This window comes from Neomonachus schauinslandi, chromosome 7 (genome assembly GCF_002201575.2).
Source record: "Neomonachus schauinslandi chromosome 7, ASM220157v2, whole genome shotgun sequence".
In the NCBI taxonomy this organism is placed as follows: Eukaryota; Metazoa; Chordata; class Mammalia; order Carnivora; family Phocidae; genus Neomonachus; species Neomonachus schauinslandi.
Window position 1 is genome coordinate 103,075,272 of NC_058409.1, and position 11,912 is coordinate 103,087,183.

At 50.6% G+C, this 11,912-nt stretch overlaps 1 protein-coding gene across 1 annotated transcript in view; it reads left to right on the top strand.

Annotated features, from left to right (window-relative positions):
• Positions 1–9,289, top strand: part of ADAM19 (ADAM metallopeptidase domain 19) — a 78,279-nt gene extending 68,990 nt beyond the window's left edge. The window contains exons 17-23 of the mRNA XM_021695569.2: positions 507–584; positions 698–806; positions 1,857–2,001; positions 3,078–3,162; positions 3,482–3,706; positions 8,244–8,402; positions 9,146–9,289. Coding sequence (XP_021551244.2) covers positions 507–584; positions 698–806; positions 1,857–2,001; positions 3,078–3,162; positions 3,482–3,706; positions 8,244–8,357 — 756 coding nt within the window. The 3' untranslated portion in view covers positions 8,358–8,402; positions 9,146–9,289. The remainder of the gene's footprint in view (positions 1–506; positions 585–697; positions 807–1,856; positions 2,002–3,077; positions 3,163–3,481; positions 3,707–8,243; positions 8,403–9,145) is intronic.
• The last annotated feature ends 2,623 nt before the right edge of the window (positions 9,290–11,912 follow it).

Genomic DNA, 11,912 nt, shown 5'->3' on the forward strand with positions numbered 1-11,912 from the left:
TAAATTATTATATGATTTATGAAATGGACTAGACTCTAGTCCAGAAGCCTGGGGAAAATAAGGGCACCTATCTCAGAGTTAACTGAGAACAAAATTATAAAAAACATGTGAGGCGCTTGGTATAGGACCTGGTGCAGAGTTGACTGCTGTCACCATCATTATTTTTAAGGATAATATTAAAATTAGTGCATGTTAATATATAGCGAAGTAACAAACATATAACCAACACATTAATATAGAATGTAATAACATATTTATTATAGTAATATAATGTTTTAATAATACAGCGCTTGTTATTTTCTCCCCGGTCACAAAAGGAATATCAGAATTTAGTTAACTATCATCCTGTCCTGGCTTTTTAGGCCATTTTTAGTTTTTCACTGTAATAAATACCTAAACGGAGTTGCATTTCTGAGTCCTGTATGTTCTAAGTGTAAAACCCCAGCCTCCTGATGGCTACCCAGTGTCCCTTCCGTTGGACTGACAGTTTGGTTTCCTCGCTACAGATTTGCTTCGAGGGGCAGTGCAGGAACACGTCCTTCTTTGAAACGGAAGGCTGCGGGAAGAAGTGCAATGGCCACGGGGTGCGTGTGCCCGGGGTTCTGGGGCTCCTCTGCACTGATATCCGCGGGGACAGGCCCCGTGGGGGACCGCAGCCCTCTGGGCTGCTGACCCTCACGCCCTTCCCTTGCTCCAGGTCTGCAACAACAACCAGAACTGTCACTGCTTCCGGGGCTGGGCCCCGCCCTTTTGCAACACGCCCGGCCAGGGGGGCAGCGTCGACAGTGGGCCTATGCCCCCTGACGGTGAGTGTCTGGCCTGTTCAGGGGCTCTGCCCACTTTTGTGAGGAGGGCTGGGTGCCATGGTGTAGACAAAGAGTGAGTCCGCTCCATTATCCTGCTTTTGTAGATGAGGGGAAAAGAGGGGAGGAGAGGGATCTAAGCGGGAGAGCAGCTGAGGCTGCCGGGCTGGTGTGGGGCTTATCTCAGTTGCTCTTTCTCTTATCATGTCTACTGAGGAGGGTGACACTCCTTGGGTGAGGGAGAGATTAAGAGAAATCATGGGTTATTGAATAATCTCATCTAGTTTTGGACAGTGGGGTGGTGACCAGTCCTTCTCAGCCACATAAAAAGAATCATGAACCTGGGGCACGTTATAGTGGTTCAGATCCCTTGGATGAGCTAAAGCTTAAGATGGAGAAACAGACATGTGGAAAAATTTACAGTTTTTAGTGTAAATCACGGAGATTCTAGCCCTTTGGTTTCCAAGCTTTTTTTCTTTTCTTTTTTTTAAGAGCAAAGTACTTGTATTTGAATGAAATCTTTTAGAGAAGAAACCCCAATATATAAAACAGATAAAAGTAGTGTGTCACTGGTATATATATATATTTTGTACGTTTAAATTTGTAATTTGTGAGAACACTGAGGCAGCTTTGATGAAACCAAATACGAAACTGTGGATTATTTGTGAGACTTCTAGTCTTAGATCAGTCTCAGCCTCCCAGCATTTTGGGTTGGTTGCTTTGTGTCCAGAAAAATCATAATTGGGCTGAAAACTAGTGGTAAGTAATAATAAAACTTGAGCTCCTTGTCTCAAAAGGGACTCTTCAATTAAACAGAAGTGGCTGGAGAAGCTTCTTTGTGAGGTCTGCACAAAGCAAATTGACCTGACTGTTTAAGCTAATATTAGTGGTTTCCTAATGTGTGTGTTTCATTATACTTCTTAAGTTAAAATAAATAACACAAATGAAATGTAAATCAAATATCTGAAGAAGAATCAGGAATACAGTGTTTGAACTCCACTGCTGTGGCCCAAACAGCTTCTGAATTTCTCACTTGGGTTCTGTTTCTGGAAGGTGTTGGTCCTATGATAGCCGGAGTGTTTACGGCCATGTTTGTGCTGGCGGTCCTTATGCTGATCTGCTACTGCTGCAAACAGAACAACAAACTGGGCCAACTCAAGCCCTTAGTCCTCCCTTCCAAACTGAGGCAACAGTTCAGGTATGATGGGGTGCCATGAAGGGCTTGGGTCCATTTATGGGTCATAAAGCTTTCTGCAAGCAGAACATGGTAAAAAAAACAAAAACAAAAACCTGGTGGTGGTGGTCTAATCAGAGAAGGCAAGTGAGCCATCCATGCCACCATCTTCCTTTCTGCCTTGCTTCACCACCATGGCCAACGTTACTAGCTGGTCTTACTGTAAGTACTCTCTACTGGTGGTTACTTCAGAATCCTCAGCAGAATGCCTCTAACCAATTCAAGTTGGAATACAAAATGAAATCTATTTGCTGTCCTCTTTGTAATTGTCTGGATTTCCATTTCAAAGAGCAGGAAACTGGGCGCCTGGGTGGCTCAGTTGGTTAAGCGACTGCCTTCGGCTCAGGTCATGATCCCAGGGTCCTGGGATCGAGCCCCGCATCAGGCTCCCTGCTCAGCGGGGAGCCTGCTTCTCCCTCTCTCACTCCCCCTGCTTGTGTTCCCTCTCTCGCTGTGTCTCTCTCTGTCAAATATATAAATTAAAAAAAAAAAATCTTAAAAAAAAAAAAAAAGAGCAGGAAACTGAGGCAACCCAGATGGACTAACCAGCTTAAGTCAGTCATAGGGGTGCCTGGACATCCACTCAAGACAAAGCCTTCCCCTCCCCCCCCCCGCCCACAGCAGTTCATTCCTTTGGATCCTGGGGGTGTGTGATTTCTGAGTTCCCTATTAAATTATGCTTGTTCTGAAGAGCATTTTAAATCCCAAGCCTACCTGGATCTATGCCTGAAGGGACTTGGTGGATAGCTGGTGACATCTCTGTGTCTCCTTGAGGGAGAAGGTTCTCAAAAGGGTGAAGGGAAGGTGCTAAGGAAAACTGTTTTGTAAGGGCAGCTCTCTTTCCTTGAGAGTTCTCCACTGGCCATACAGTGTCTCCACACGTAGGGAGCCGGGGTTCAGGGGAACTAATCCCACTTTGTCCAGAGACTTGGGTGGGGGGGGATTTAGCCGCTCGCTGGCCATGCTGGGCCAGAGGGAACTCAGGCTCTGACCCTTGATGAACATCCCCCCTCATCCTTCTCCCCCATTCTTGTTACTAGTTGTCCCTTCAGGGTGTCTCAGAACAGTGGAACTGGCCACGCCAACCCAACGTTTAAGTTGCAGACGCCCCAGGGCAAGCGAAAGGTAAGGGCTTTGCACCATTGAACTTTGCTGCTTTTCCTTTATCCCCCAGGCCCCTGCTGGGTTTTCCTAAGAGCTTCTGTGGGCCTGTGGGATTAGTAATAAAAGGCACTTTCTTGGCTTGAGAGAGATTCTGTTGGTCTGACATCCCCTCATGACTCTAAAGATTGTACTTGACCTCTGGGCACCTGGGGGTTTGGCAGGTCAGCACGTCCTCCCTTTGGCCTCTGGCCATCTCAGTGGGACACGCAAGGGCACCCCTGAGTTTTGCAGCATATTGAGGATTCCTGTTTCTCAGGTATTCCTGGTCTTATGCATACAGGTGACCAACACCCCTGAAACCCTGCGGAAGCCCTCCCAGCCTCCTCCTCGGCCCCCTCCAGACTATCTGCACGGCGGCTCCCCACCTGTGCCATTGCTGACGCACCTCAGCAGAGCTGCTAGGGGCTCCCCAGGGCCCGGGTCCCAAGTAGAGAGGAAGGAGTCATCCAGGAGGCCTCCTCCAAGCCGGCCAGTTCCCCCAGCCCCAAACTGCATCCTCTCCCAGGTAAGTGGGTTCTCGGCAACTCTGCACTAGGGCCGCGCTTTCAAGGCCACCGGCAATAGGGAGTGACAGAGGCTATGAAGATGGGACTCTGAGGCCGGAGCGGACCGCCTTGCCTGCATTCTGGTAAATGCAGGGAGCACACAGAGCGTGAGACCGGTGAGCATGGAGAAATTGACTCCCCAGGCGACCCCGAAACTACAGAGGATTTCCTCCGGGGTTGGCCTATTTTATGCCAGACCACTACCTCCCTTCTGGCCCCAGTGAACCTCTGTCAGGTCCCTGTGCTTCTCTTAGTCTCGGCAAATGCTTTGTCTTCTGCCTGGTACCCTCTTTTCTCCTTTTGCATGGCCGGCTCCTGTTCATCCTCAGATCTCCTCCTAGAGGCCACCTCCCCCAAGAAGCCCTCTCTGACCCCCCCAAGCCTGAGTCCGGTGCCCCTGTACTTCTCCCATCATAGTACTTGTCCCTCCGAATTGTACCTTCCACTAATCGGGACGTCAAATGGGGGATGCTAATTCGAAGGCAGGTCAAGGGAGGTGTGGGAAGTGTGTCACCTCCCTGCAGCCGCTTCATCTGGCCTGTCTGCGCTCGGATGGCTCCCACTCTTCTTGCAGAATTTCCCACAGCAGAGACACACACGTTTCCTTGGCAGGGGTCAGGCCTGATGCCTTCCAGAGCCCTCCTATGTGTTCCGGGGGTGACCCCTCAAGTGGGGCAGACGACTTGCTTATTTTCCTCCTAGGATTGCTTTCCTTAGGCATGGTCAGGGGCTCCTCTGGGGTCCCGGCTGACCCCATAAGGTTGGCCCCAGCTCTGGGAGGGTCCCTGGGACATGGGGCAGTGTCATGGTTGGGCAGAGCCGAGAGCATCAGGTTTGGTTCTCCAGCGATGTGAAGCTGCCGTGCTCCCATTTTTCTCATCTGAGGCAGGGGTGGGATGGAAACTGGCCATGCAGAAAAGGGAGGGAAAGGCTGGTAGCGAGAGAGGGGAAGGGAGAAGAGCAAGAGGGCAGAACTGAGGAGAGGAGGCAGAGAGTGCACCAGTCAGTTCGGGAGGCCCTAATTGAGTCCCACCGACCCCCTGACCAGAAGCTTAAACAGCAGAAGGCTATCTTCCCACAGTTCTGGAGGCTAGAAAGCCAAGATCGGGCTGTCGGTAGGGTTGGTTTCTTCTGGCTCACAGGTGGCCACTGTCTCCTTGGGGGAGGGTATGGAGGTGGAGAGCACGGCTTTTTGGGCACAAGAATCTGCTATTCTTCTGTTCTTTGAGCTTTAGTTTCTGCTCTATGTCAGTCCTTCCTTTGTGCCTCGATGTCTCTGTGTCCAGATTTCCTCTTCTCATAACACCAGTCGGGCTGGATGAAGGCCTGCCTTCATGGCTTCATTTTAACATAATTGCCTCATTAAAGTCCCTGTCTCCAAATACAGTCACATTCTGAGGTCTGGGGACTTAGGGCTGCAACATAGGAGTCGGAAGAGCTAGGATTTCAACCCAGGTCTGACTCCAAACTCTTTACCACCCTGTGTGCCAACTCCTGGGGCCTCCCGAGCTGAATGAGACACCACCCTGTCTTGGGGGCATTCATGGTCCAGATCTCAGCTCCACCACTTGCTAGCTTGGTGATGGGACCACCCTGGGGAAGTGGTGGCGCAGTTTGTAACCTCCCTCTTCTATTCTCTACAGACATGTAGGAGCTTCTACTCCCTACTGGGCAGTGGTGAGCAAAGCAGACCCTGGCTGTGCATCACAGGCTCACATGCCACTGGGCAAGAGACCCCAATATGTGTAGTTACACCAGGGATCAGTGCTGTGAAGGAGACGTTCAGGGTTCTCAGAAAGAGAGTTACAGGGGGACTTGAGCTACTCTGGGAAATCTAGGAAGGCTTCCCCGAGGAGGTGGCATTTAAGCTGAGAGCTGAGGGATGAGTAGGAGTTAGCTGGCTGTGAGGGGGAGGAGAAGAGAGAGTTTAACTGGTCCAAGGACCTGCTGATAGGGAGCTCCCTGGGGCCCGAGGAGCTATGAGATGAGGCTGGAGAATTCCTTGGGAAGGGGGTAGTGGTGGGGCATGGTGACATGATCCACTTTGCCATTTATGAGGATTGCTCTTTGGGCTACCTTTTAGGCGGGAGCGGAGTGTAGTGGCTGGGAGGGACCCCCAGATGCTTCTGGGGCCGTTCATCTTCTTTCGTGCCCTGTGTAGGGTGTGTTCATAGGTACATAGGTGTGTTCACTTCGTGATTATTCATCTAGTTGTATATTCATGATTCACACTTTTATATGCATATGATACTTCAACTTTAAAACACTGGTTTAAAAAAATGGAAGGGCATTCCAGCCGTGGTGTGAGTCACTGGTCCGAGGGGCTGAGACTGGGTGCGTGGACGTCCTAGTCAGAAGACTGATGTGCTTCCCAGAGGACAGACGACCGGAGCCTGGAGCAGGGGTAGCAGGAGTGCTGGATTGAAGCTGATGGGAGATGCGTAGGAGAGAAAACGGATGGGACTTGGGGAGTAATTGCCAATGCCCCTGTGTCTGGTCCGTGCAGCTTGGCTGATGGCGGTGCCGCCCCCCGAGTGGGCTGGAGCGCCTCAGAACTGTTGCTGCCTTTGGAAAACTGTGCTGGCTGAGGCCCCTGCAACGTGGCCCATGGCAGGATGCTGCTGTGGGAGGCGGTGTTGCCATGCCCATAAGGCTCCTGCCCAGATACCCGCCCTGCCCCCCGGTTGCTCGTTTTGCACAGCAAACAGCTCGGGAGCACAGCACTTCCCCACAGCTCCCTGACGTCTGCTCCCAGCTGTTGCCTCCCCCAAGAAGGTCTCTGTCCTGGCCTCCAGCAGCCACCGCCATGTGGCCGCTGTCTGGGCTGCAAGGGTGGGCGATTGCACTCTCCTTGGAGGAGGGCATGGAGGTGGAGAGCACGGCTTTTTGGGCACAAGAATCTGCTATTCTTCTGTTCTTTGAGCTTTAGTTTCTGCTCTCAGTTTTCTCATGGGTGAGAAGCTTCTTTCCCCAAATCCCACTTCTCTGATTAGCTCCTGCCCTCTCCCTGTGCTTTGCCTTTTGGCCATTGTTAGGCCTGCTAGTGACCTCAGGAAGGGGAACATCAAGGTCTTCGGGCACTGGGACTCCCAGTGCCTGGAATTGGCTTCTGGCTCATGCCTCACAGTCTTGGGGATCTGTGAGTGGTGGTGCCATGGCCCATTCTTTGCCCTGTAAAGAGAAAAAAATATTTTTTTTTGATCACAGAAGAAATACATATTTGAAGGATTTTGACTAGCTCAGAAATTTATTTTTTTAAGATTTTTTATTTATTCATGAGAGAGAGAGAAGAGAGACAGTGCACAAGCTGTGGGGAGGGGCAGAGAGAGAGGGAGCCCGATGCGGGGCTCCATCCCAGGACCCCGGGGATCATGACTGAGCCGAAGGCAGATGTTTAACTAACCGTGCCACCCAGGTGCCCCTCAGAGATTTACTTACTCAACTAAATGTGTTGAGTGCTTACTGTGTACTAGGTACTGTCTTGGAAGCTTAAGCTCTATCAGTGAACCAAACAGACAAGGACCTCTGCCCCTGCTTCTGGTCTCATTGGGGGTGGAGAGGCAGAAGAGAAGAAATAAGTAAGTTGTATGGTATTTTGGAGGAGGGAAAGTGATACAAAACCCCCCTCAAAAAAAAAGTAGATTGGGATAAAAGGCTCTGGGAATGCTGAATGCCAGAGTGGGGGGTGTTGTAATTTTAAGTAAGGTGGTCAGGGAAGATCTTATTGAGAAGGTAACAAGACAAATATAAAAGCACAAAGTGAAGAATCCCATTAATTGCACCAACCACAGAAAACCAACATGGCAAATGTGGTTTCTTCTTTTAAAAAAAAATTTTTTTATTTACTCAAGTAATACACATATATGCTCATGTTAAAAATAATTGAATGTTCCCCTGGATAACCCCCTCCCCACTCGCACCCCATCCCTAACCTCTGTTATCAGTTTGGTCTGTATCCTTTCTGACTTCCTTCTGTGTCTTTACATTTACATTACATTTACATAGGGGAGGCAGGTGGTGACTTATTTTACATAAACCTGTATGTCAGCTTGCAATGACTCTCGATCATCATTCCACCTCAGCTTGTATGCCCTACTTTATTCTTTTTAACTACCACTTCATTTGTCACTATATAACTTCACTAACTTGTCTATTGTTGGACATTTTGGCTGTTTGTAAGGCATTGCCTTTGCTATCACAAACAGTGTCGCAAGCAACGTGCTTGCAATTTTGTTTTTGTGCACCTATGCAAATGGTAGGAAGCGGAATGATCAGATTGGAGAGTGACCATTTCTCATTTTAACAGATACTGCCAACTTGCTCTCCAAAAAGGCTTTTTCCTGAGCATGTAGACACATACGCACACAATTCGTTTTTAGATAGGACCATACAGTACATCCCTTTTCTCCTCTGATTTGGATCGGTAATATGTTGGGAGCGTTTTCTTTCAAACAGGCCCCTCCGGCCTTTGAGTGAGGCTTGTGGCTTTCTCCCCAGGATTTCTCCAGGCCGCGGCCGCCACAGAAGGCACTCCCAGCTAACCCAGTGCCAGGCCGCAAGAGCCTCCCCAGGCCAGGTGGCGCTTCCATCCTGCAGCCCACTGCCACTTAAGAGGCCCGTCTTCAGCCCCGGCCTCTGGCAGCACCTGTCCCAAAGGTGAGTCCTTGGGAGCCCTCAAGATATAAGCCGGGGCCACAGGGCTCCAGGAGGCAAGAATGTGGTTGAGAAAACAGACCAATTCATGCTTCTTTTGGCAGGGGTGTGAATTTCCAGAACAAAAGCCAAGGACAAAAACTTAGTGTTTCTTGGTGCCTGCGTGAGAATCCCTTAAGTTAAAGTTGGAGTTTTTTCATTTCCTATGAAAGGTGATGCTAGGAGCCTGAACGATGGTGGCTTCCAACCTGGATCTACAACTCACCCACTCAATGACTCTGAGCAGATCACTCTCGAGTCTCGCTTTCTTTCCTCTGGATTGCCCCATCAGGCTGCCGTGAAGGTCAAGGCAGTTAGTTTCTATAAACTGCTGGCCTTCGGGAGGCTATTTACAAATGGCCCCTCTTCTTACCTCTTCCCTGGGGCTGACGTTCTCAGGCTGCCAGTCCGGGAGTCGAGGCAGAAGGGAGGAGGTGAGGAAGCTGGCTGACTGCCCTCGGTTCCCACCAGGCCTGGGAAATCTGTGGGCTGAACTGCAGCTTGTGTTGGGGGCCCCACCTGGCCTCTCACTGGAGGGTTGATAGTCTGGATGCACAGACATGGTGACAGAATTCTGTGGGAAATTGTTCTTAGCCGACGGTCTGTTTATCTTCTGACCTGTCAAAAGCAAGAAGACAGCTCCCGTTGACTCCACCGTTCAGCATTTAGCTGATCTCTCTCTTGCTCTCTTCTCTTTCTTTCCACAGTTTCCTGAATACAGATCACAGAGGGCTGGGGGGGATGATTGGCTCGAAGACCTAGACCCCTCTAAAGGGGCTTCTGCCTTTCCTTGAGGACTCTGAATCCCCCAGAGGATCTGTGGCCATGGAGTCTGGAACAAGCATGTCTGGCCACCTCCAAGTCCTTCCTTCCTCCCCTCTTTCCCTCCTCCTAGAACCACTGCATCTCTGAAAATCTCCTTCTTGACTCAGTGCCTCCTTGGCTTCCTGGGAGGCCCAGAGAGACTACTATCCAATGGCATCAAAGTGTTGTTTTGTGCAATATACTGCCCCGGGGAAGGGAGGAGAGAGCACAGAAGAGGATGAATGGCGGCTTCTTCTCCAACCTCCCTTCAGCTGGCCCGTCACCTCAGAGGTGCCAGTGGGGATGATCTGGGCTGTCTGAGCTGATAAGCCCAGCTGGGAAAGGTCCTGTTCAGCCCTTCAGCCCAGTACTTAGCTTGGAGAAGCCATCCATCCACGTCCTATGGTAGAGGGTATGCATCAGAGCTTTCCATTGCTTCTGTCTTCCTTGATGGTCCCAAGCTAGACAGAGGCCGGATGCTTACTCATCCCTTTTAGCTCTGAGATTGAGAGGGGTCAAACCAGCCTCCACTGTGGTCCTGCCCAGGGCTTGGTTGAGGTTGCCACTCCTGGGCCTGTGACCACACGTGACCAAGAGAAGTCCCCTCCCCCCTCCCCTAAGCCCCCCCCCCTTATTCACACGGGTCCCCCTGACTCTGACAGGTACTATTTGTGGGCAGTGTAGACAGCAGAGGGAGCACCAGGCTTGGGCCTCCTCTGAGCCAATGCCAAAGGTTGCGGCTCTCAACTTGGAATCATTCTTGGTTGCCTTTTATTTTCTTCTCTTTCCAAGTGCTCAGCACTTTTGATTTCTCCTTCAGAAATTTCTTCTTCCCCGCTCAGACCTACCTAATGTGTGGTGCTGCGTGAGTGGGTCTTCAGCAGTTCCAGCCTCTTGGAAACCTGGTGCTTATGACCTACAAGTGAGGATCCTGCTTCAAGGGTCAGCCACTGGATTTCCTAGGTGGTTCCCAAGAGTGCTTCAAGAGCATTGAAGCTTTATTTGCCATTGTGTTTTATGACCTTGGCAGGGCGAGGGTCTTACCCTCTACTCCCTGATGGAAATCTAAGGTAGGTCCTCAGGGATGGCAGCAAAGGGGGCAGCACCCCAGCGTGTCCCTAGGTCTGGTCACTGATTTGAGGCACGATCATTGCCCTCTGAGCGGAGAGCTGAGCTGTCTCTAGAGATCTGTAGAGAAGCAACGGTCAACGGTCTTGACGGAACAGAGTCTGAGCTGGGAACACCAGGCTTTTTATCATCCACTTCCTTGTGTTCTTTCTTCTGGTCACTGCCCTTATCTGACCTTTACAGGAAGAACTTGGAGCAGCTGGGGAAATGCCACTCCAATGGGTACTACCCCCCCCCCCCCCCCCGGAGCAGGGAAGGAAGGCTATGTGGTGCTCTGCTAAAGTGGATGACTTGTCACTGGAGATGTTCTCTGGTGATGGTCTCCCGCCCCCAGAAGGGTGCTGTGCTGTCCCCACCTCCTGCAGTGAGCCGTTGTTCACTCTTGAAAACCTCAATGCAAGGAAGAAGCTTGAGCTTTCCCTCCCAACCACCAACCCAGGGCCCCCTTGCAGTTCTCTACATACAACAGGTGCTCAATAGATGTTCTCGGGTTTTAGACAAGTGGGAGATTTGGCATATGCACCTGGGGGCACACATGGGGTGGATTTAGAAAGATCTCAGGAAAATGAGGCCCTTTTCCCTCAGGTAGTCTGATATTCATGCCTCTGCCTCCCAGACATGGGCCCTGGTTGATCCCCATAGCCAGTTTCCACCTTCCTTGCTGCCTGATTAGGTCAGGGGGCAGCCTTCCATGTCGTTGTGTTGCTCCAAACTACCCCAGGCCTCAAGGTTGGGTCCCAGAAAACCAAAGGTGAAAACGCCCTGGCAAAAAAAAAAAAAAAAAAAAAAAAATCACTCTTATACCCACCTGCATGCCTCACAGACTGTTCTGTGGTATGTCCAGCGTTTCTCCCAGACATGAGGAGATCGAAGGCTCTGAAGTGAAAATGCCACAGCCATTGGGGCTGCATGAGCCTTTCGAACCTGAAATCTGCCCTCCCTGCACACATACCGGAAAGAGCCCAGGGCTGTACTTTCTTGTTTTTCTGTTTTTGTCTTCTGTTATTTTAATACCACCTCCATCCCATAAAATTGTACTGTGAACTGGAAGAAGGTCGAATTTTTAAAATTTGATGGAGACTTTTGGCAGCCCATTCTATTTACGCTTTCACTTCTGGCTGTGTTCAGGGACCAGGAGTCGCCATTCTGGCAGGCTGGGGAGCCTGCCCGGGAGCAAGAGTGGCCCGAGTGCTCCCTTTTCCCTCCTGTGCCCAAGTGCTGCTTTGAGGTGACAAATAAAAGCAAATATGGCCTTAAGAGGGACTTTATTGGAAAGGATTACTGCAAGGTGGGGAAAGGGAATTTGTAGTCCGGGCAGGGGCTCTAGCAGTAGGGAGGATGCTCAGGTGAGCTCCTGCAAGGTCCGCGAGCATCTCAAAGCTCAGAAAGAAGCATCGACGGAGGGGACTTGGCTAGAGAGAACCACAGTTGGGGCGTCCTTGCTGTGGGGGGCGGGGGGGCTGTATGCTGGCTCAGGCTGAGTGTGGGTCCAAGTTCAGAGTCGGATGGAGGAGAGGAGCCCAACTAAAGCTTGGAGGAGTT